Source organism: Pongo abelii, chromosome 3, assembly GCF_028885655.2.
Source record: "Pongo abelii isolate AG06213 chromosome 3, NHGRI_mPonAbe1-v2.0_pri, whole genome shotgun sequence".
In the NCBI taxonomy this organism is placed as follows: Eukaryota; Metazoa; Chordata; class Mammalia; order Primates; family Hominidae; genus Pongo; species Pongo abelii.
Window position 1 is genome coordinate 47,871,689 of NC_071988.2, and position 26,060 is coordinate 47,897,748.

The following is a 26,060-nucleotide window of genomic DNA, read 5'->3' on the forward strand; positions in this document are numbered from 1 at the left end:
TTCTCTATTCTAGCCCCTTTGCTTTCTCCTCTTACAGTTGTGTTCAAAACTAGCTTCTGACATACACAGACTTCTTAGAAACAATTAAAATGATAGGAGTTGTTTCCCGTCCTGTAATTTTGATATGTAAAATTTGGAGAATGAGAGAAGAAAGAGCATGGAGGCTGTTCTTGAGGTTCCCTCCAAACATACATTCCTGTTAGACCATTTCATGCCAGTTTTGGAATGATAACATTATAGGTTTTATTTTACATTTAGGCTTAATAATGTTTTTATGGTTTTCTAAGGCCTTTGTCTTTCTCTGTAGTTAAATCTTGATTACAGCTGTCAATTTCCTTTGCTGAGAAAGTCGTAGGTCAAAACTCTTTAAAGGTCACCTGTGTCCAATCAACCTCATTATATTTTTATTGTTGCCTGGCCCACATGTTTATAGATGAGTCAAAATGCTGCTGCCATGAAACATTTTTTCCAATAGTATAACTGCAGCTTAGTATACCTCTTCAAATCCTCTCTAGTTTCCCCTCCACTTATACATTAACTTTGTTAAAGTATTTCTCTCCATACCTTGATGTTGTAGGACTTTACTTGTTCTTTCATAGACTGTATTGCATTTATCTAATAATTTAGGGATTAATAAATTTATAATGATTTCTGGTTTATAAATCTGTTTTTAAACTTAGCTATTTTTAAATAAAACACGAAATCAGAAAACCAATACACAGTTTAATTAATTCTTATATGGCAAACACCCTTACCATACATATCAGGAGACTAGAACTTGGCATCTCAGACATGGTCCAGCTATCTGCTTCCAAACACAACCCTCTTTTGACCCCTCCCCAAAAAGTATCTTCTCTTCCGAACTTTTATAGAAGTCACTTCCTTTTTTGTATAGTTTTATCATCCAAGTTTTGAAACTAGTTTTGCCTTTTTGATATGTCTTTTTACGTTTCTCTTACTTTATAGTTTTCTTCCATTTCTTTTCTTTCTCTCTCTCTCGTTGTTTGTTTCTTTGAAGAAACCACCAGATCATTTGTTCTGCAGAGGTGCTTACAGGCTGGATTTTGCTGATTACTTTTTCATGGCTTTGTTTAGCAAGTTCCCTTGTATTTTCTATAAAGTGATAGTTGGATCTAGGCAATTAATTAAATTGTTTTGCTATTTTTTGCAAAACTATTTTTTTTTTTTGCATAGGTAGTAGTGCTTCTTTATCCAAAGGTGCATAAAGTGGGGTTTCCTCTTTTCATGATGTTAGCAGTCATTGATGTGTAATGCCTAGATTCATAATTCATTAGTTGTTACAGAATTGGGAATTTTAATTCCAGTGTTCCTTTTTTTATTTGTCAAAGTACTGTATAAAGAGAATTTTTTCCTTATTTGGTCACCCAGTGGTAGTTTCTTTAGGAAATTCAGACCAAATATTTGTTCTTTCCCTTTATTTACTAGTTTACAAAATTAAAAAATGGCAACATGGCACCTTCCAAAGGTGGCCAGTTTTAAAAAATGTTTTTCATTATGAAATTACAGATTTAAACATATTTTTAAATACATTTCAGGTCATTCTAGATGTTTTTCCAACTTTGCTGGAAGCCTCTACAAGTTGGCTTCCAAGTCTTTTTGACACAACTCTAGTAGTCTTTGATACCGTCTTGCTAACTGGTATGACAAGATTGGCTGGTCTTGTACATTTCTTGCCAGAGACCTGGAGTCAGGCATTTCTCCAAAAAGTCCTGCTTGCTTTTGGTAGGCAATGGTATTTCAAAATCTGTGTGTTTAGCGATACTTGTTGCTACTGGGTTGGTCATTGTTTCCAGGTCTTTTTAGTTACTAGAGCTAGGAAACATATGTGTAGGTTTGTGTTTGTATTTTTTTTAATATTAAATGCAGAGCTTCTGGGCAATGATTTAACCTCTTTTAGCATTTTCTCATCCTGAGAATCTTATTTCTTAGCAACACATAGAATATCATAATAATTTGTTTTGTCCCATATTTCACATAAAGTGTTCTTGGAATAACATTAGCATAAACATACAATATGTTTACTGAAAACAATTTTTACAACTTTTAGTTATGCTCTTTCTTTTTTTAGTTAAGCTATATCCACATTGTCAGATACCTGTTACATACTATTTTCTCCTTCACATACCTCATTTAGTTTAGGCTCTCCGTTTAAATACATGTTTGATGCTTAATGCCAGTTTATATGTCATTGTCTCATCAGTCATTTTTCTTGTCTGAAACTTATTCTGTAATAGATTCCTTAAGGAATTATGAGAACAGTATTCATTCTTTCAATTTTTGCATGTTGATGATAGCTTATCTCTTGTTTTCATACTTGAAAGTCATTGTCTAGATAGGAAATCTTTGGCTCACTTTTTCTTCAACTGAAATGTATTACTCCACCTTCTGCAGGAATGAAGAATTGTTTCTGTTACAATCATTTGGTCTTTTTATCTGGATGTACAATGGATATTTTCTTTTTCTTTATAATAATTTACTAGAGTATGTCTTAGTATTGATCATTCTGAGCGGATTTTCCCAGATTCAGGGTATGTTCTTTCATTATAGAGTAGCAAACTTTGTTTTTCAGAAAAGTTTTATTGAATTACAGTTTTTTATATTCTGTTCTCTTGCTTTGGTTTTCTTTTTTGTGGGGACTCCTGTTGTACGCATGTTCGAGGTTCGTTTCTTGTTTCTATGTTTGTTGCCTTCTCTTGAATTATTTTTTTCTTTCTTCTGTAAAAGTTTGTTTTCATTGGTTTCTCTTACAACATTATGTATTGTGTATATTGACTCTTACGTTTCTCCTTAGACTTCTTCTTAAAATGATTCATTTTATAGCTAATTCCTTCCTGAGTTCCATCAGCTCATTTCTGAGTGTTTCTCACTCTGATTTATGCTATTCTTTCATATCTTGTAGCAATATTAAAATGTTTTTAAAATGTGAAATAATAGATAATTTCATCTTTGTGTGTATGATTACTTACCATGATTTCTGGTAAGATTTCACTTCTTATAGGAGTGTTACTCTACTCCTTATTTAAATTCTTTTTTTTTCTTGTAATAACTTTATGTGTGATTTGACTTCAGTCCTTTGCTATTGCCCATTTTTCCATGAAATTGATTTTTCTAAACACTTACAGAGCTTGATTTAAGACTTACTAATTTTATGGTTCTATAGCTCTCTCTTGTATTTGGAAGTGTTCAGAAACATGGCTGCTTATTTTCTGAGATTTCTTTCCTTTATTCCCTCTCTCCACTTTCAAAGTTACCCTTTCTTAAAGTGTACTATTTGGTGTTTTTTAGTATATTCACAGAGGGAGAAACCATTACCACTATCTTATTTTAGAAGATATTTATCACCCCCATAAGAAACATCATACTTATTAATAGAACTCCTCATTCCTCACTTCTTCCAGCCCCTGGCACCCACTCATCTACCCTCTCTGTCTCTAGATTTGCCTATGTTGGACATTTGATATAAATGGAATTACACAATATATGATCTTTTGTGACTGGCTTCTTTTACTTAGCATAATGTTTTCTAAGTTCATCATTCTGTAGCATGTATCAGTATAGTCATTTGCTGCATAACAGAGTTTCAGGGTCAGGCACAGTAGCTCATGCCTATAATGCCGGCACTTCGGGAGGCTGAGGTAGGAGGATCATATGAGCCCAGGAGTTTGAGCCAGCCTGGGCAACATAGTGAGACTACATCAGAAAAAATAAAATAGCCAGGCATGGTGGCACGCACCTGTGGTCCCAGCCACTCAGGAGGCTGAGGTTGGAGGATTGCTTGAGTTTGAGAGGTTGAGGCTGCAGTGAGGTGTGATCGCACCACTTCCAGCCTGGGCAACAGAGCAAGACAACCCTATCTCAAAAAATCTAAAACAAACAAACAAAAAAAACGACATTTCAGTCAACAATCGATTGCGTGTATGATGGTGGCAATTTCTATCACCTAGTAACATAATAGACCTTCCAGTAGGACAAGATGTGGAGGTGGAAGATAGTGATATTGATGATCCTAACCCTGTATAGGCTTAGGCTCATGTGTGTGTTTCTGTCAGTTTTTAGCAAAAAAAAAAAAAAAAAAAAAAATTCAAATAAAATAAATAAAAATTTAAAATTAAAAAACAGTTGTAGAATAAGGATATAAAGAAAGAAAATATTTTTGGACAGCTGTACAACATGTTTGTGTTACAAGCTATGTGTTATTACAAAAGAGTCAAGTTTTTAAGTTAAAGCTTATAAACTAAAATAGTTACAGTAAGCTAAGGTTAATTTATTGTTGAAGAAAAATAAATTTAGTATAGCCTAAGTGTGTAGTATTTATAAAGTTTGCAGTAGGGTGTACCCTACTGCAAACTTTCACATTCGCTTACCACTCACTCAACTTCAGTTCTATAAGTTCCATTCATGGCAAGTGCCCTATACAGATGTACCATATTTTGTCTTTTATAACATTTTTACTGTACTTTTTCTATGTTTAGATAAGTTTGGATATGCAGATGCCATTGTGTTACAGCTGCCTACAGTATTCAGTACATTAACATGCTGTATTGGTTTGTAGCCTAGGAGCCATAGACTATTTTTTAAAATTTTTTGTGTGTACATAGTAGGTGTGTGTATTTATGGAGCACATGAGATATTTTGATGCAGGCAAGCAATGTGAAATAATAACATCACAGAGAATCAGGTCGCCATCCCCTCAAGCATTCATCCTTTGTGTTACAGACAATCCAATTACACTCTTTAAGGTATTTTAGAATATACAATTCAGTTATTGTTGACTCTAGTCACCCGGTTGTGCTATCAAATAGTAGGTCTTTCTCTATTTTTTTGGTACCCATTAACCATCTCCACCTCCCCCTCCCCCGACCCTGCCATCAGCTATTCCATATAGCCTAGGTGTGTAGTAGCTTACATCACTTAGGTTTGCATAAGTACACTCAGATGTTCCTACACGGACAAACTTGCCTAATGATTCATTTCTCAGAACATATCCCCATCGTTAAGTGACACATAACTGTACTTTGTTCCTTTTTATTGCCAAATATTCCATTGCGTGGATGCACCACATTTTGTTTATCCATTCATCACTTGGTGGATACTTGAGTTGTTTCCACTTTTTGCCTATTGTGAATAATCCTGTGGTCAGACCTGGTGGCTCACGCCTGTAATCCCAGCACTTTGGGAGGCCGAGGTGGGCAGATCACCTGAGGTCAGGAGTTTGAGACCAGCCTGGTCAACATGGTGAATCCTCGTCTCTACTAAAAGTACAAAAATTAGCTGGGTGTGGTGGTGGGCGCCTGTAACCTCAGCTACCCAGAAGGCTGAGGTAGGAGAACTGCTTGAACCCGGGAGGCAGAGGTTGCAGTGAGCTGAGATCGTGCCATTGCACTCCAGCCTGGATGACAGAGCAAGACTCCATCTCAAAATAATAATAATGCTGTGAACATTCATGCACAAGTGTTTACATGGACAGACATGTTTTAGTTCTCTTGATTATATACTTAGTGTAATTACTGGATCATATGGTAGCTTTATGTTTAACATATTAAGGATCTGCTAAACTGTTTTCCAGAGTGGCTACATTTTACAGTGTCACCAGCACTGTATGAGGGTTCCAATTTCTCCATCTCCTCAGTAACACTTGTCTTTTATTTTAGCGATCCTGGTGAAGTGTTGTAAAGTGGAATCTCATTGTGGTTTTTATTTTGCATGACTAATGTTGAGCATCTTTTCATGTGCTTATTGGCCATTTGTATATCTTCTTTGGAGAAATGTCTTCAAATTCTTTGTCTCTGTTTTTTTAGTTTTTTTTTTTTAATTGAGTAGTCACATTCCTTCATATATTCTGGATTCAAGTCCCATATCAGATCCATGATTTGTAAATATTTTCTCCTACTCAGTGGATTTATTCTTCACTTTCTTTATGGTATCCTTTGAAGCACAAAAGTTCTTAATTTTGATGAAGTATCATTTACCAATTTTTGATCTTATGGGTCATGCTCGTGGTGTCATAAGAAATCAGTGCCTAACCCTAGTCATTACTCCTGTCCCTTCTGTTCTACCCCACCTGCTCTTCCCAGACACGAATCCGCTGTGCTTTCTCCTTTGGTACTTGGAGTTTTCTGCGGCCCTTCCCTTCCCCAAGTCCGGCTCTGCTTGCAGTATCCTGCCCTCCTCCCCATCGGGCCTGCAGCACCAGCACCAGGACCATGCTCTTCTATTCCTTTTTCAATCCCTGTGGGCAAGGATGTAGACCTGGAACTCAAGAATGACCTGCATATCTGTGGACCCCTCCATTCTGTGGATCAGTATCTCAACATCAGATTAACTAACATTAGCATTACAGACCCTGAGAAATACCCTCACATCTTCATTTGGAGCTTAGTGGTCTAATATGTGCAGTTGCCAGCAGACAGGGTCGACAAAGTTGCTGCAGAATGCAGCAAGGAAGGAAGCCCTATAGCAGAAACAGTGATGGCTCCTCCTCTTCTTCCCTTCCCTCTTCCATTGCTGTCCCATAACCTCAAGTCCCAGCCTAGGACCCCTGACCGTGAATACTTGAAGCAATTGTGTTTGGTTGGTGTTTTTTTGTCGTTGTTGTTTTAACTAGTGAGTGTGTGTATGTGTGTGTGTGTTTAAGGGATGACTGGATGAGAGGGATAATAGGGAACAGCTCTGCCTGTTGAGAAGGGAAGGATAAGTAGGCTGGGAAATTTCAAAGCCTTCCTAGTCCTCAGCATCTACCTTTCTCACTACTTCCCTAGAGATGGTGGGAGAGTTTCCTAGGTCTTTCCGGGGCAGCATGTGATTCATTTTGGGGATGGACGAAATCTGTACCACATCAGGAATAAAATTTACAATGCAAAAAACAAACACTCCTATGTTTTTTTCTAAGAACTTTATAGGGTTAGCTCTTACATTTAGGTCTGTGATCCATTTTGAGTTAATTTTTTTAATAGTGTGAAGCGTAGGGGTCCAACTTCATTCTTTTGTACGTGGATATCCAGTTGTCCTAGCAGCATTTTGAACTCTTCCCTGCTTTTATCTGGACTTCATTTTCCTTTATCTGGAATGTCCCTGTTCTGCTCTGTTTGGATTATCTTCTGAGTTTTTTTTCCTCAGCATGAAGTTTTACCTGGAAGAGGGATTTGGCTGGTTAATTTTAAGAATTCATAGCCACTCATGTTCCTCTTAGACCTTACGGTAGACCTCTTGTACTCACTCACTATTGGAGTGTGCAGATCCCTCCCAGTTCAGCTTCTGTTCAGCATTTTTATTTTTTTGGTATGAGTACTTGTTGGTTATTTTGGAATTTTCAGGACATTGAGATATTCCTCTGCTTCCTTCTGCACAGATGCTGATAATTCATATGGTCTTGTAGTTGTCAGTGGCTTCTTCCTACCCACTTGTATTTTGGGGCTCATGGAGATACTCCATCACCTGTTTTATTGTAGCTGTTGTAAATGGGTTTTGGTTTGACCTTCCTAGTTGCTCTGTATGTTTTTATGGAGAGAGTTGAGGAAATTCGTAAATTACACCAATGCCGGTACCATCTTTCAAGAATCCTCATAATTATGTTTCTTAATCCTGACATTGACATTTTTTCCCCTTTCCTCACTAGACATTCTAAGGTTAGTTATATGTTAATTTATTAAACTAAAATACAATAAGTTATATAGTTATAGATGTACAGCTGTTTATATATACAGTGTACTAAAACTAACGTGTCTCTCAAATCTTGATATCATATATTTTGATACCTAATCAATTCCCTAATTTTGGAAATGTGGCTATTTTGTTAAAAACTTCCCCTACCAGGGTGGAGATATCTAATGAATCTTAATAGTTCCTGTATTGTATGTTTGTATATGTACATACAAATACACACACACACATACACACACACACACACACACACACACACTCCTTCTCTCTCTCTCTGTCTCTCAGCTTTGGCACCCAAAGGGTGGCTAAGGTTTTCAGTTGAATAAACATATTTCTTTTTAAAAAGTTTATTTCTAAAAGTCATTATTGAGGTTGGGGCAATTATCTTGAAGAGGAGCAGTTCCAAAGTTATTTTCTATTTAGAGTAAATTGGAAGATTAAGCTGTAAATGTTTGCTGGTAGCTTATGCATTCATATATATCTTTTTGTACTTATGGAAGAAAAGGTATTGAAGCCCTATTCTCGAGGCATTTTCTGCATCTTACGTTTAATACATTTTTCTAATAACTAACAAAATTTTGTATGCTTACAAAATAATAGTCATGTATGTTAATGGAAGAAGAAATCAAAGGTTTCTCTGTCTTTTTTTTTTATGGTTACTTGTCAGCAATTGCCATTTTTATAGGCTTTGGAGTCATACCTTAAAAACCTGCCTAGGATAGTAACCCCACAAATAAACTTTCTGAGTCTGGTTGAAAATTAAAGTGTTGATAATGACACTTTGGCCAGGCATGGTGGCTCACCTATAATCGCAGCATTTTGGAAGACTGAGATGGGCAGATCACTTGAGAGGCCAGGAGGTTGAGACCAGCCTGACCATCATGGCAAAACTCCGTCTCTACTAAAAAAAACAAAAATTATCCCAGTGACGTGCATCTGTAGTCCCAGCTACTTGGGAGGCTGAGGCACGAGAGTCGCTTGAACCTGTGAGGCAGAGGTTGCAGTGAACCAAGATTGTGCCACTGCTCTCCATCCTGGGCGACAGAGCGAGACTCTGCCTCAAAAAAAAAAAAATGTTGATAGTGACAGTAGAGATGTTTCTCTTTTGGTTCCTGGTGAAGAGTACTGGTCTGGGAATCAGGAGACCTGGGTTCAGTTCCGTTATAACACGACATCCTGACTTTCCTATTTGCTCAGTTGACTTCTGTGGTTGTGGTAATTTCCCTTGTCCATGAAGTGAGAGGGTTAGAGTACATGGTCAGTAATAACTTTTTTTTACAAGGATTCTTTAACTCTGTAGTGAGAGAATCATATTTAATTCATCTTTTTGTTCTTTAGCAGCCAGAACTTATTTTTAAATACTTACTGTGTCACTAAATTGGGATTATCATTGATAGTGTAGAGACCATTGAATAATTGAAATGATATGACAATATAGTAAGAGATCGTTGACAAGGAGATATTTTTGTCCTTCATTTGTTAATAATGGAATTCATATGTGTTTTAATAAATGATGTTTCCCATTGGTCATGATGACCAGTGTTTGGCAATCTGTTTATTTTTATTACTATATACTTACTGGGCATTTATAGTTTTTATAAATTATGCAGCTAAGGGAAGTTGTAGTTTGAAGGAAGACTGCTCTGTGAAGACAACTTGGAATATCTAACTTTTGTATTGCTAGGTACATGTTGGATATATTTTTATAAAACATTTTATTTTCAGTGAATATCAAGCTAAAAAATGTATAATTTATTCAGTTTTTTCATTTTAGGGTTAAGTGCATGCCTGAATTATAGAAACCTTAATTAGAAAACAAACTTAGCACAATTATTAAATACTTATTAAAAGAAAAAATATTTTAAGATACGAATTCTCTATTACCCATCATCCTAATTTGGAGATAACTTAGACACCAAGGTTAGGATTCTTAGTCATGTCATTTTTATAGAGTTCTAATTTTTGCTCAGAGCAGATAGCTCTCCTTCACATTATGTCTGACTCGAGTGTAATTCTTGGTATTCAAAAAGAGTAAAGAGAAATTATAACTTGTCAATATCAATTTGGGTAATACATTTTGGGTAATAACTTAATATTTACATTTGAGTTAATTTATAGGGAAAGCCTAGGAGACTGTTCTGAGTGGCATTGTTGAATATCTTTCTAGGAAACTCATCTGTAGCAGACTAAAGGAGGCCTATTCTTTAGATAAGAAAGCCACAGATAAGAATGCCTTACAATTTGTTTAATATTTTACATTTTACTAACAATTTACACATTTATTACTCGTTTGCTCTTCACAGCAAACTTATATTGGCTGAGATTTATTAGATTTATATGTAAGTGGTTTTCTTTTCTAGCAATGCAATTGGTATGGTATTTTTAATCTTGATTTCTAATGTTCGTTGCTGGTATATAGAAACATAATCAGTGTTTGTATTTTTATCCAGTTGTGTGACCTTACTGAATTCACTTATTATTTCTAGAAGTGTGTGTGTGTGTGTAGATTCATTGGGATTTTCTGTGTAGACAATCATGGGGACAGTTTCTAACCTCTGTGCCTTTTATTATTTCTTCTTCTTCCTCTTCCTCTTCCTCCTCTTCCTCCCTCCTTCCTCCTTCCTCCTCCTTTCTCCTTCCTTCTCCCTCTTCTTTTTTTTTTTTCTTCTTGCTTATTGCACTAGCTAGAATTAGTGGTAAGAGCATATGTTCTTGTCTTGTTCCTGGTCTTAGGGGAGATGCATTCAATCTTTCTTCATTAAGTATAATGTTAACTGTAGGGTTTTTGTAGATGTTCTTTATGAGGTTGAGGAAATTTTCCCTATTTCTATTTTTCGGAGAACTTTTTTCATGACTGTGCTGAATTTTGTCAGATGCTTTTTTTGAGTCCACTGTTACAATTCTGTGATTTTTCTTCTTTATCCTGTTACTGTGGATTACACTGATTGATTTTCAAATATTGAACCAACCTTGCATCTTGGAATAAATCCTACTTAGTCATGGCATATAAATCTATTTATATATTGCTGGATTCTATTTTCTAATATTTTCTTAAGGATTTTTACATCTATATTTGTAAACAATATTGATCCGAAGTTTTCTTTTTTGGTACTGTCCTTTTCTAGTTTTGGTATCTCAGTAATACTGGCTTCATAAAATGAATTGGGACATGTTCTCTCCTATCTTGTGATGGAGATTATGTTGAATTTGTGTTCATTCTTAAACATTTCATAGAATTCCCCAAGGTTGTTCCCAACCTCCAACAAACATTTGTTCTGCTTCTTGTTACCATAAATTAGATATGACTTTCCTCAAATTTCTTTATAACATGACATTCTACTGTGTTTGTGTGTGTGTGTGTGTGTGTATGTGTACACACGGACTGCTTTGTGTCTGGCACTCATTTCATTCAGCAAAATTTTTGATATTCATCTTTGTTCTATACATCAGTAGTTTACTCCTTTTTACTGCTGAGCGGTATTCTGTTGTGTGGATATGCTACAAATTGTTTATCCATTCACCTGTTGATGGACATTTGAGCTTTGTTCAGTCTTTGGCTGTTACAAAGTTGTAGTCAAGTCTTTGTGTGGACGTAAGCTTTTTTCTGTTTTCCTTTTTTTTTTTTTGAGACAGAGTCTCGCTCTGTTGCCCAGGCTGTAATGCAGTAGCGCGCGATCCCCGCTCACTGCAACCTCCGCCTCCTGGGTTCAAGCAGTTCTTCTGCCTCAGCCTCCCAAGTAGCTGGGACTGCAAGCATGCACCACCGCCCCCAACTAATTTTTGTATTTTTAGTAGAGAGGAGTTTTTCACCATGTTGGCCAGGCAGGTCCCGAACTCCTGACCTCAGGTGATCCGCCCGCCTCAGACTCCCAAAGTGCTGAGATTACAGGTGTGAGTCACCACCCCTGATGTTCTTTTTTCTTTTTGAAGCAGAGTCTTGCTCTGTCACCCAGGCCGGAGTGCAGTGGCATCATCTCGGCTCACTGCAGCCTCTGCATCTCTGGTTCGGGCAGTTCTCCTGCCTCAGTTTTGAGTAGCTGGGATTATGGGTGCATATCACCATGCCCGGCTGCCTTTTTGTTTTTTCATCACGTTGTGCTTTGTGAAGCACAGCAATGGAAGCACTTTTTAAAAATGATTTTTAGTTTCTAAATTTTTAGTTACAGTGTCAATAATATGGGATTTGGACACAGAGCCTCCAGATACTTGATACATGTTTACATGAATGTTTCTTTTCGGGGGAAATATATTTCAAATTCTAGACAACAATTGGGTAGTCAACCTGTTTTTCACCTCTAGAATGTTTGTTCACATGTGGCCCAGATTAGTTGCTACAGTGAGACAGAATTCTGCAGCGCCTTTTCTCTTCTGGTATTATGGATTCCAGGCTGGCCTATTTAAAATACTGTTGTCAAAGACAGTTGTAATCCTCTAAGTACTTGGTTATTTAGAACTCACAGTTACTTTTTTTCTTTTAGTAGCCCAGGAATAGCTTTTATTGTTTGCATTGCTGTGAAGTTTCCTGAATACACATGTACTAGTGCCCAATCATCAGTTGTAATTTAAAGCAATGGTTTCATATATACAGATTTCCACTCAAAAATTGGTTTTTCTTTGCCATTCCACAGTACCTTCTCCAGGCAAATTCCGTTCCCCTGCAGCACCATCTCCTTTGGCTCTTCGGCAACCAGTGAAAGCATTTAGTAACCATGGCTCTGGTTCTCCTGGTAGCCAAGAAATAACACAGCTCACACAAACCACCTCCTCACCTGGGCCTCCTATGGTTCAGAACACAGTCTCAGCAAATCCTCCCAGCAATATCAACAGCGCTACTCTAACCAGACCTGCAGGGACAACTGCAATGAGAAGTGGCTTGCCCAGACCCAGTGCCCCTTCTGCTGGGGGCATACCAGTGCCTCGCAGCAAACTTGCACAGCCTGTTCGCAGGTAAGTGTTCTGTTTCAGCATTCTTGAGTACCTGAAAGTGGATAGACTGGAATGAATTAGCTTCATCCCTATGTTTGATAGTAAACAGAAAGTCATGGTGGATTCCCACCAGAGTTTTAGTACCATTTGAATAAAACATTACTACATTGTTTTTAAGAAATCCTCATGTGGGACTTTTACCAGTTTGGTTCAGATTAAATTTGTCCAGTTGCCTAACATGATTAAGCATCTCAGAGGACCCCTAGAAAAAAAATTGTTAGAGCCACTCAATTTGATTGTGATATTCATTCATTTTGAATAGAATTATATTCAGTAAAGATGATAAAGGTATATTAGAATATAGAGTGATATTTAAGGTAAAACTTCTAGCTACCAAGTCTAAGTATAATCTATAAGCATGGTTTTCAAACCCTTATTCTACAATTCAGAATTATCTGTGAGATTTATATAAATGTAGGGTCTAAGTTTTACCTTCAGAGAGTCTAACTTAGTAGATCTGGTATGAGGCCCAGAATCTTTGGGTGTGCCAGGTATTTTGTTGTTGTTTTGTTTTGTTTTGTTTTTGTTTTGAGATGGGGTCTTGCTCTGTCTCCCAGGCTGGAGTGCAGTGGTGCAATCTCGGCTCACTGCAGCCTTGACCTCCCAGGCTCAAGCAATCCTGTCACCTCAGCACCCCCTGTAGCTGGGACTACAGGTGCGCACCACCACGCCTGGCTAATTTTTGTAGAGATGGGGTTTTACCATGTTGCCCAGGCTTGTCTGGAGCTCCTGAGTTCAAGTGATCTGCTTGCCTCAGCCTCCCAGAATGCTGGGATTACAGGTGCTGGTTTTTTTGTTTGTTTGTTGTTTGTTTGCTTAATCTTCAGATGATTCTGAATCAGACAGGTTGGGAATGATGCATCTGTAACCTTTCAAGAATGGGATTACCACCATCAGTAAACTTTGGTGTCAAATATAATTAAACTGGAAATATTTATCACTGTGCTAAATAAGTAAATGCTTGCTTTGTTTAATCTTCATAATAACATTAAATGAGTAGGTATTCTTATTTCTGTTTTTCAAAAGAGGATATTGAAATTTAATGGAATTAAGTAATTTGCCTAAGGCCACATAGCTAATAAAACTATGAGTTCCAAGTATGTCTGACTTCGGAGCTCTTTTAATCACTATCCCATACTGCCTTTCTAGTGATGCTGACACTGAGCTTCTAATATCACATTCATCATTCTGCCTTTCAAAATAATAAGTAAATGATAAGGTTGGTTATCTGTGTGCTTGGAAAAGGTGAGACCATCTTTTCCTTTCTTTGATCTAGTAGCTATGTTAACAAAATGGGAAGTCATCTGGTTCCCAGTTAAAACTTGGAAGCTGTGAAAATGCAGAGTGTGGGGAGGTTGTACTAGTACCATGAAGGCCTTGGTACAGCCTTCATGGGATCGTGATGCCACCTGGAGAGTAATTAATATATGTGTGAGATAGTATGGTACTATTTCATAAAGACATTTATCAAATTTTAATTACAAAATTGCTTTATTACAGATCCTTGCCAGCTCCTAAAACCTATGGTAGCATGAAAGATGACAGTTGGAAAGATGGCTGTTACTGACCAGCAAAGACAAGAATGCAGAAGTCCACGGCTTCATGGATACCCTTCACCAGGCTAAAAAACAACTTTTATATGCAGACTGTTCAGATAAGACTCTTGGGATTTATAAAATCCCAGCCCTCTCTGTCTTAATTAGCACAAACCGACAGAGATCATCAAACAGCACTTTAATGACATTTAACATCAGATGTGTTTGGTAATCATACAATCACTCTCCATAGAATCACTTTTAGTTTTGTTTAATAGAAACTAGGTTGATTTTTTAAAAATATTTGACAGAGGCCAATATCTGGGCAAATACTTAATGGATGCCAAAGAGAAATGCCCATTTGTAAATGAGAAAAATGCCCATTTGTGCACAAGAAAATGGTGAATTCAGGCTATCTAAAACTTCACATTCAACCTAATTTACTGTATAAATAGTATCAATAAATATTTGTGTTAATGAGAACTAATATTCTGACTAATTATCTAAAGTGTTTCACTAGTACACCAGGAAACTACAGATTGAGATTGGGGAGTGGGAGAAAAGAAACCTGGGCTAGAGATTTAAAACATTCCTAAATTTAGGAGAATTTCAGAAATTATTTTTGCCGATTCATTAGAAAAATTGTCATTTAATCTTAAGTTTTGGATGTAGCTCACATATCACCACCACCAGATAGTGTTACAGCATGCATCCATCATGTTGCATTGACACATCAAACTGTTTTGATTGCCAAAAGGGCTTAATATCAGTTGTACAATCTTTCTAAACTTTATAGTTCCTGGCTCAGGAAAGATGGCCTTTGCTATTGAAGCCAACTTCTTCACATGCTGTTATCTTTACAGAACTAAAAGATCTTGTTTCTATTAGCAGGTATTCATGATAGGAAAGAACAAGTAGTGTGTGTCTTTATTCTTGATACAACACCACCTCAGTGCTTGCAACCTGGAACAAAACCATACCATGAGAGAGAGGGGGAAAAAAATCTATGCACTTAACCTACAAAATCTCTGGTGATGACAGTTGTATTGTTGCTATTACATGGCATAACGGTCTATTATGTGGTAGGAAAATATAGCCTGCTAAATCCTACTTAAGTTGATCCACTTTAAACTGAGTAACTGTATAAAACATCTATTGAAAATTCTTTTCCTTTTGACTTAGATTCTGCCTTACATCAATTTTTTGCATTTTTGGTAACAAACCCTACTATGTATGACTCTAACCTGATACTTGCTCTCTAATGGCTCTTAATATATCCTTGAAATCGGCTGTTTCAATTTTATCAGACTATTACCAGAGTAAAACTTCCTTCTGTAGCAGGCCTCTCATTTTTTATTATGAGGTCTGTTTTTAAATGCTTAATTTGAACAGCTCTAAGATATTGTCACTTAGGTCATGTAAAAGCTTTTAGAGATTTGAACATAAGTTCATTTCCTGTTAATCAAAGACATTCCGTAAGTTGGCAAAAGAAATTGGGAGAGAGAAATAGAAGGCTTGATATTCTGGACAGCATTAAGGTTGATAGGTTGAGAGAATAATAAAAACTTAAAACCAGGACCTCTATTCTGTCATGACTGACACCATGGTAGTCTGTCAGCTTGACCAGTGGAGAGTCATTCATTTAGCACAAGCAGCTGGAGATTTAAACTGCCAGTACTATGTATTTGGTGTATAATGCAAGGAAGAAAGTTTATCCTTGAATTTGAGGGTGATGGGGTGGGTCAGGAAAGGATGGCGCCAGAATTCTACATGATAATGAACTAAAAAATGTTGCTTTTCAGAGGAAGATAAAGCATCTTCTTTTGGGAGGGGGGTATCTCATGTCTAAGTAAGTAAAAGAAAGAAGTAGCTACTGTCTCTTTTAAAAACCACGTACAAAACAGAACAAGTCTCAGTTTTCAGTGCAACATTTCAAAAAATATATATGCTGCAATCTAATAATTAAAAGGAATTTTACCTATTATGAAACACATTACATTTTTTAAGTTAGATAATCAGTTTCAAAAGGAGTATTCAGGTTATTTAACTTTGTTTTTAAATGGCTGCATCAGAAAAAAATGTCTATTTTTTTTTATTAAAATATTTCATCACTTGTTAAAACATATTTTTGATCTGAGTTTGGTAAAGTATTATTTTACCTGCTGTTGTACTACCACAGACTGTTGACTTTTAGTTTCTTAAAGAGAAAAATTGCCTTTTTACTAGAAAGCCTTTGTATATCGCAATTTTTCTGTTTGGGAAAATCTAAGGATTTACTGTGGTTAGTCTTACAGAAGAAATGTGGATTTGATAAACTAGTGCCTATGATTTTAACTTATGTTTGATATATAGTAGTAAGGGTTTTATGAATGTTGATTATTTTGTGCCAACAGCCCAGAATTGTCACTTATATGTAAGCAGAAAACAATGAGCTCTGCTTCCAAAGTTATTTAATTTTCTCAGTGTTTGAATGTTATTTTTTGTAAGTGTGTTAATAAAAGTGTAAAGAATTGGAAAAAATATAAATATTCTTAACTCAAGCATTTGCTGGATCATTTTTCTACAAAACTTGTTTGTACAATATAAAACACTCTCTGAAGAGTTGACTTTTTTTCAGTTTCATATCCTGGAAATCACATTTTGTAAAACTGGGGACCATTCATAATTGTCAGATACTTTTTAAAATTATCTCAATACATCACTTTTATAAAAAAAAAAAAAGTTTTTTTGAAAGAAAATTAGATACATATGTGGCCCCAGGTGTTTGTATAACCCTAGAATGATCTAGACTATGTATGTTTAAATTAACTTTTTATTGAATGTACAGGTGTCCATTTTTGACGTTACGCATGGTCCTTTTAGATCACATGACATTTGATTTGCAAACATTTCTATAGCCGAACTTGTATATGTGGTTGCCTCCTTAATAAACAGCCTGACCATAATGTTTATTATTAAATTTATATTCTTTAAGTGTTTAATTAATCTCTGGATATGGTAAGATTCCTTTTTTCCTCTCAGTTGCCTACACTTGGTTTTAATAAATTACTCAGTTGAGTTTTTCTTTAAACACGGAAACCCAAATCCTATTGCCCTTTTAGATTTAGTCTTCATGGGGTTGGATTATGTCTTATATTTTCTCTGTCAGAGTTATTTCATATATGGATTTTACTTGAAGGAAATTTATAGTTTACTCTAAATTGATTTGTTCTTGGAACTTTTTCACCTGCTGTGAATTGATACCTAAGCTATAAAAAGCTAGCATTTGCCTAGATCATAACTATGTATGATATCTAGTTAGAAAAAAACAAGCAAAAAACGATTATGAGTTTCCAAGAGGGACAGTTAATGCATTTTCATACCAAATGTGAATATTTAGGTGATCACGTGCATCTTTTCTTGTATGGATGGAAAAATCAAGAATTGTACACTGTTTAATGAGTTCTCCGTATTCCTTTAGGAGATATTTGCTTTGCAATTACATGTTACAGTTAGAATAATTACAATTAAAATAATATTACATGTTACAATTAGATTAATACTGATGAGAGGGAAAAAAGACACCCTTCTGTTTTTTTTCTCTCAAGCCATTCTAAAAACTTGAAGAGCCATTTAAAATTAAATGTCACTATACTTGTATTATAAATCAATACATAAGTTTAAACCTGTTATATACTCAGTGCAACAGAAAAACCCATATGGAGGTTCAACCACTAATGTATTTTGTATGATCCAAAATATAATTCTTGGGTGGCTAAATGGCCCTCTGCTTACCAATCTGAAAATGAAACCGATTATACTCATCGGCCTTATTTACTGTAATACAAACTGGTTAAAACTATGTTAACTGAATGCCAGTTTGAAACAAATTATCTACATTAGGTCACCTTAATGTTTTCTCTTTAAAAGAAAGAAATCTGTTTCTTCTGATTTTGAAAGTAATAGAAACTCATTGCTGTAGAACATAAACTAAAAATATTAAAAAGTATAAAGGTGAAAAATGATAGTTGTCTGCAATCCCATAATCCGGAAATATTGAAGTACTGTCCTTAACATGGTTATGACATGTTAAGTGGAAGGGTAGAAGGTTTTTTTTTTTTAAGGAGAAAATGTTTCTTTTAAATAAGAAATGTTTCTTATGTAAAAATGTTGACATGAGTTTGCTTTTGCACAGAAGTATACATTAACTGCTATTGAAAGCTTGGCATATATCTTAATTCCTGATTTTAGATATTTCTTGATAAAAGTATCATATGTATTGTTTGTATTGTTTATAACATTGTTTTTTTACAATTTATACTTTTTTTTTTTTAAACAGAGTCTTGCTTTGTTGCTCAAGCTGGTGGAGTGCAGTGGCATGATCTCGGCTCACTGCAACCTCTGCCTCCCAGGTTCAAGCAATTTCCCTATCTCAGCCTCCCAAGTTGCTGGGACTACAGGCGCATGCCACCATGCCTAGCTAATTTTTGTATTTTTAGTAGAGACCGGGTTTCACCATGTTTGTCAGGTTGGTCTCAAACTCCTGACTGCATGTGATCCACCCACTGTTGTACCTGCTGTTGTATTTTTTACCTGCTGTTGTACCACCACAGACTATTGACTTTTAGTTTCCTAAAGAGAAAAACTTTCTTTTTTTTTTTAAGAGATGGGGTCTCACTATTTTGCCCAGGATGGTCTTGAACTCCTGGGCTCACGCTGTTCTCCCACCTCAGCCTCCCAAAGTGCTGGGATTACAGACATGAGCCACCACGCCCAGCCTCTATACATATTGACATTTGAGAAATAAATAATAAATTATAAAGAAGAAAAAGTACTTAATTCAATAGGTAGTCAGCCACTTAAATTTGAAGATAATGTCTTTGTTTCTTTTTCCTTCTAAAATTGTAATCATATGCTTGACAGTAACTTTTTCTTAAGTCTGAATTCATAACTACCATGATTTAGATGGATTCTGCTGCTACAAAAAAAAGCCATTTAGTTCTGGAGTTTATAAATATTCTAAAACTTTACCAAACTATATTATTGTAGTCCTTCATATCATATCCTTTATTGATACTTGAATGCCCCCCACCACCACCCCTGCCTCCCATCTACCATGAATTGACAGTATTGATTGAGTACAATGCCAGTTTTAAACTACCTTTAAAGAAATAACAGGCACAACCAAATAGTTAAGCTAGTCTCCAGTAGAGTTATTAAACTTGATCACTGGAAGGGCTATTAAAACAGATTTCTGCACTGTACTCCCGAGAATTTCCAAGTCCAAAAATTCTAGGGGTAGGGTTCCCAGGACAGGTCAGGTGCACATTACTGGACTAATTGACTGTGACTAGAGGATTGGGGTTAAGGTAGAACACTAGCTATGGTTTTCTACTGTGAAAACCATATGGATGGAATGGGGAAAGACCATTTTCCCTGAAGGTGGTGCTGTCCCAAGAAAGTAGTCCAGGTTTTGAGCAAACAGTACAGTTAGGTACACATCACAAATGTCTCAGTGCATATTATATAAAATGATTATACCATGTCAGTGGTCACTGACCTGGAGGAAACATTTGTAGTAAGAAGAGAAGTGTCTGGTAGTATTTGAGCTCCTGGCTCAATTGTTCATGAGGCCCTGTATTACTCCTGTCCATGGATTCCACTAGGCATCTTGGTATGCTTATTAAAAGTTCCCCTTAGTACATAGGCCAGTTTAAGCTAAGGTTCTGTCATTTGCAAACAGCAGGAAGAGGTAATTTTTCAAATGTTTTTAAAATTGATACATAAAGTATGTACAAAAGAGTTTGTACAACTCAAATGTTCAGCTCAAAGAATTATCACTAAATTACTACTACATGTGTAATCACCATGTAGACAAGAAATAGAATGTTCACTGCACCCCAAAAACTCTCCTGGTGTCATCTGACAATCACTGCTTCCTTCCTCTTCTACAAAGATAACAGTTACTGACTGGGTGGGGTGACTCACGCCTGTAATTCCAGCACTTTGGGAGGCTGAGGTGGGAGGATCACATGAGCCCAGGAGTTCAAGACCATCCTGGGCAACATAGACCCCCATCCCTCAGAAAAAAGATAACAGCTATTCTGACTTCTAACATTGTACAGCATCAGTGCAGTATATAACATCTCAGTCAACATGGTCTGCCTATAGGTCAATACTCCAGTAAAATTATAATGGGACTGAAATATTTCTATCACCTAGTGACATCGCCCAACGCATTACTCACGTGTTTGTGGTGATGCTGATATAAACAAGCCTGCTGCGCTGCTAGTCATAGAAGTATAGTACATAATACTTGATAATAAACAACTTTGATACTGGTTTACATATTTACTGTACTTTATTAGTTATTTTAGAATGCACTCCTACTTATTTTTAAGTGAACTGTAAAACAGCCTCAGGCAGATCCTTCATGAGATATTCTAGAAAACATTGTTATGATAGGAGGTGACTGCTCCATGCATTTTATTACCCCTGAAGACCTTCCAGTGGGACACATGTGGAAGTGGAAGACGATGATATTGATGATTTTGACTCTGTGCAGGCCTAAGCTAATGTGTGTGTTCATGTCTTAGTTTTCAACAAAAATTTTTTTAAGGAAAGATGTTTATAGAATGAGATATAAAGAAAATAATTTTGAACAGCCGTACAATGTATTTTAAGCTAAGTATTGTGAAAGAGTCAAAAAGTGAAAACTGTAAGTAATAAGGTGTAAAAACCTTGCAGTAAGCTAAGGTTAATTATTGAAAAAAATTCATAAATCTAGTGTAGCCTAAGTACAGTGTTTAAAAGTATAGTAATGTGCTAGGCCTTGACATTCACTCACCCACCCACCTCAAGCAACTTGCAGTTCTGCAAGCTCTGTTCATGTTAAGTGCCCTTTACAGGTATCTCATCTTTTATCTTTTATATGGTATTTTCACTGTACCTTTTCTATGTTTAGATATGCAAATACTTACCATTGTGCTACACTCACCTACAGTATTTAGTGCAGCAACATGCTGTACAGGTTTGTAGCCTAGGGCTATATCATATTGCCTGATTGTGTAGTGGGCAGTCATCTAGGTTTGTGTAAGTACACTCTGATGTTCCCACAAGGGTGAACTCACCTAACAATGCATTTCTCAGAATGTGTCTGTGTCAAGCGACACATGACTGTAATTTAGTTTTGCCTACTTTTGAACTTTAAGTAGAACCATACAATTTGTATTTTTTCTTCTTTGAAGGGTAATTTTTTCTTTGAAAGCTGAAAATGATTTTCTCTTAGTCACTAAACAAAAATAATGTGAGATTCACCCATGTCGCTGATGTCATTGTAATTTGTTCATTTTCATTGCTGCTGTTATATGCCGTTGTATAAATATATCCCAGTTTGTCCATTCTAATGTCAAGGACAGTTGTGGTGTTTCTAGTTTGGAGCTCTTAAAGTAATGCAGTTTTGGATTTCAGTATAGTCAAAATGGCATAAGCTCACTGAAGCCTCTCCCACTGACTAAAAATTCTGTACAAAATGTGAAAGACAACTGAGAACACTGGGGGTGGGGGTGGGGTGGGGAGTAGCAGTAGGATTGAAGACGGAGTCAAACCTGGAGAAAAGACCCATACAAGGGCGAACTTCTCATTTCTCCCCTCTTTCTTGACCCTGAGCCAAGGGAGGGCACCCAGAAGAGCTGTCACAGAGGCCCCTCTGGCAGATAAACTTTGAGGAAAAATCCAAAAGATGAGAAAAAGGAGTTCCTGGAAGCTAGAGAATGTCAGGGGAAATCCCCAGGTATTTACGTTTTCTCTCATGGCTTGTCTTGGGTAAGCCCTCAGGTAAGCTGTGCTAGCAAGTGGTGCCAACAGTTAAAATTGATGGAAGCACTCTTTGGGCAAAGGAAATGGGAAAAGAACCTTTGCAGTCTTGAAGACTGGAGGTCATCTGCATTTTTCTCTATTTACTCTCTGTTCTGAGGGTGGCCTGAGTTGTGGGAACTGCATAGTAATAGTGGTGGAAATAAAATTCCAAGCAAAACCCTTGTTTCTGGCCAGAGGACAGGGGAATGGGCTGTCTTAGGGCATGATGGGGGGAACCAGAGAGAACAAAGCAGAAGGAATCCCTTTATTGTATGTGTTAATTAGTACAAGCTCTGAGCTTACATACTCAGGACAGACCCAAAGCAGCACACTAGAGGCTTTAGGAACTAAAGTACAATTTAAACCACTGGCCAAGACACAGATTACTGAGCAGTACATGATAAGCTTGATCCAATATAATAACCTTTGAAAGCAACTGGGAACCACAGCCACAGAAGATGGCAGAAAACTTTCAGTATGAACCTATATGGGTTTATTGTTAAACAAAAATCAACATTCTCCAGAATATTTTAACAAGACCTGGAGTCTAAATTATAATATTCAGAATGTGCAGCATTTAATCTAAAATTACCTGGCATACAAAGAACCAGGAAAATGTGATACATTCTCAAGAAAAAAGACAGATGTCAACACCAATATGATCCAGATGTTGGACTTACAAGTTTAAGGCAGCTGTTATAACATGAAATAAGCACTCTTATGAATGGAAAGATAGAAGTCCTCAGGAGTAGAAAAAATAAGTTTAAGAACCAAATAGGAATTTTAGAACTGAAAAAATATGTAAAAGTATTTAAATTTGATGGATTCAACAGCTGACTGAAGATGGCAGAAGAGTCAATGAAGTTGAAGGGAGCAATACAATGTATTCAATCTGGAGAACAGAGACAAAAAATTGAAAAAATGAGCAGAGCCTCAGGAACCTGACGACAATATTGAAGGTCTAACAGCTGCGTTATTGGAATCCAACGGTAAATTGGCTCTCAAAAGGTTCTTATTTGTATTGTTTTCCAGTGTCCAAGTGCATCCATTTGGGTATTCTCTGTTGTGAAGTCTCTTTCAAATCATTTGTCTAATTTTATATTGAGGTGTCTCTTTCTCTTACTAATTTATAGGAGTTCTGTAGGTATTGTGGAGAGAGAGAGTTTTTAGTAAAGTTGTTTGTAACCCTTTTTAATGAATGCAGGATCTGAAGTGACAACCCCTTAATTCCATGTGTTAGTATTTGGATCTCTCTCTCTCTATCACCTTCCCTCCCTCACTCTTTCCCCTCCATACCTCTTCTCTTATCAGTTCCACCAGGGGTTTCTTAAGTTTAGTGTTGTAGCTATTAATTTGTTGTGTCCCAGGATCCAGTCCTTGGTCCACCTCTCTGTCTACACTCTTGCAGTGTTTCATGGCTTGGAAACCATTTGTTATATGTCTGGAGACTCCAGACTCACATACCAAACTGCCTCCTCAGTGTCTTCATTTGGATATTAAACAGACAGCTCAGAGTGTACCTGTGCAAAGCCACAATTCTGATCTTGCAAACCTGCTTCATTCATCTCAGCTAATAGCAATTTTGGAGTCATTCTTGGTATCTCTTCTCCCTCACTCACTCTCTTGCTCTCTCTCTCCATACACACCTAACCAATCTGTAAATAAATCTCATTGATTCTACCTTCAAAATATATCCAGACTCTAACCACTTCCTTGCCTCAACCCTCACTCCCACACAGCCACAAGTGATCCTTTTAAAATGTAATTCAGTCATGGCAAACCTCATCTCAGATCCTCCAGGGGCTCACCAAGTATTTATTGTAAAAGCCAAAATGTCTGTTGCTCCCCCGACTTATTTCTCTGGCATTATCTCCTCCCTCACTCCACTCCATTTCAGCTTCCTTGGCTCTTGGCTCCTGGCCTCAGGCACATTCCCACCAGAGACCCAAGAAAACACTGCCTGTTTCCTCTGCTAAGAGCTCTTTGCCCCAGATGCAGTATGTCGAATCCCTTACCTGCTTCAAGTCTGCTCATGTGTCACCTCCTCAGTGAAAATTTTGACTCAGCCCCTCCCCCAGCTTCTAATTTTTTTTTTTAACCAAACTCTTCCTCTTTTCCATAGCACTGACCACCTCCAAGCATCCCATATAATTAACTCATTATTATGCCAACTTTCTCTTCTCCCTCCACTCGTGTGCATGCCCTTGCATGTGGGCACACACACCCACACACACCTGCATGCATGTATACCATATATGGTTCATGGAGGCAGAGATCATTTTTGTTTATCAATTCTTGGCAAATACCTAGACCAGTGCCTGGCACATGGTAGGCACACAAATATTTACTGAATGCAAGCATTGTTGATGGGAGTCTCTTTAGAGAGCAATTTGAAACACTTAACAAAATTTAAAACATACCTTTGGCCTGGCTACGGTGGCTCACACCTATAATCCCAAGTTTGAGAGGCCATGGCTGGAGGATTGCTTGAGGCCAGAAGTTTGAGACCAACTTAGGCAACATAGTAGACCCCATCTCTACAAAAAAATAAATTTAAAAAAGTACCTTTGGACCCATTGATTCCACTTCTAATAATCTATCTTATAGGTGTACCTGCGTATGTGCTTGTGTAGATAAGAATACAAGAATATGTATATAGTATTATTTGTGGACAAACAAGACTGGACTTAAATGTCCCTCAATAGGAAACTGGTTAAATTATGAAACATTATTCACTGAAATATTAGGCACCCATTACCAAGATCAAGATATAATAGCTCTATGTGTAATGATGTGGAAAGACACTCATGATGCATCATGAAAAGTAAAAACAAGGTGCCAAAATGCCATTTGGAATAAAAAGGTTTGTGTGTCATATTTGCTCTATTAACGATGACTGCCTCTGAAGGGATACAAAAGAAACAGGTAACTGGTTACCTGTGAAGAGGGGAGTGGGAGACACAGTTAACAGTGGTAAGGAGATAAGGAACCACCATTTTACCTGAGTATTTTAATTCTTTTTTTTTTTTTTTTTAAGAGACTGGGTCTGTTGGCCAGGCTGGAGTTCAGCGTGATCATAGCTCACTACAGCCTTGAACTCCTGGGCTCAAGCTATCCTCCCACGTCAGCCTCCTGAGTAGCTGGGACTAGGGGCACACACCCACCCCATCTAGCCCTGTTTGAATTCTTTATCATATCCATATGTATACCCACTGCTTTTTCAAACAGTAAAAGAGAAATATAACCACTGTTTTCCTTGCTCCCCTCAAAAAACTTGTTTTACTTAATGAAATGAGTTCAATCTAGTCTGTGAATGCACTCTTCATTGTTTCAGCCTTCTCCATCATGGCATCATAAGTTTTGTATTTGCACCACAAGAAGCATTTTCATGAATTTTACTCTAATGTTATGCATTTGGCTTTATCAAGGGTTTATGAAGAACAAAAGCTGCTTCTGCCTCTGGTGTAAAATTATCAAGAGCATTGTTCATTATATGACTCAATATCCCCGATATAAAGGCCCATGTGAGAATTTTTTTCTAGAATGCAGTATCTGGAAAAGTCATTGTCTCTTTTGAGGAACTGGGGCTCTCCTTCAATACAAGACCTATGTGATTTATCATGTTTGCATTTTTGTCCCTGTTGCCAGAAAGTTTAGATCCATATATGATGCTCAATTGCAGCAACTGAATTTATTATTTTTTTAGCCGGTTTTGTCCCCAAAAGGATTTAAGGTGGTTTATAGAAATATGAGATGAAGGTGTGGTTTTTTGAGCCTCGTTCTGTCACCCAGGCTGGTGTGCAGTGGCACGATCACAACTCCCTGTAACCTTGGACTTCTGGGCTCACAATTCTCTGACTTCAATCTCCCCAGTTGCAGGATTACAGGCATGAGCCACTGCACCTGGCAAAGGTGTCTTGTTTGTTTATGTATTTGTTTATATAATTTCAACTTTTATTTTAGATTCAGGGGGTACATGTGCAGATTTTTTACGTGAGAGTCTTGCATAATGCTGGAATTTGG

At 36.9% G+C, this 26,060-nt stretch overlaps 1 protein-coding gene and 1 pseudogene across 2 annotated transcripts in view; both read left to right on the forward strand.

The window, feature by feature from the left end:
• The window catches only part of SLAIN2 (SLAIN motif family member 2), a 77,685-nt gene extending 60,944 nt beyond the window's left edge, over positions 1-16,741 (forward strand). For both annotated transcript variants that reach the window (XM_024246246.3, XM_024246245.3), the window contains 2 exons: positions 12,309-12,627; positions 14,167-16,741. In XM_024246246.3, the coding sequence (XP_024102014.1) occupies positions 12,309-12,627; positions 14,167-14,233 (386 nt within the window). In that variant the 3' untranslated portion in view covers positions 14,234-16,741. The remainder of the gene's footprint in view (positions 1-12,308; positions 12,628-14,166) is intronic.
• LOC129058965 (U6 snRNA-associated Sm-like protein LSm2) lies at positions 5,860-12,301 on the forward strand (annotated as a pseudogene).
• Positions 16,742-26,060: the final 9,319 nt, after the last annotated feature.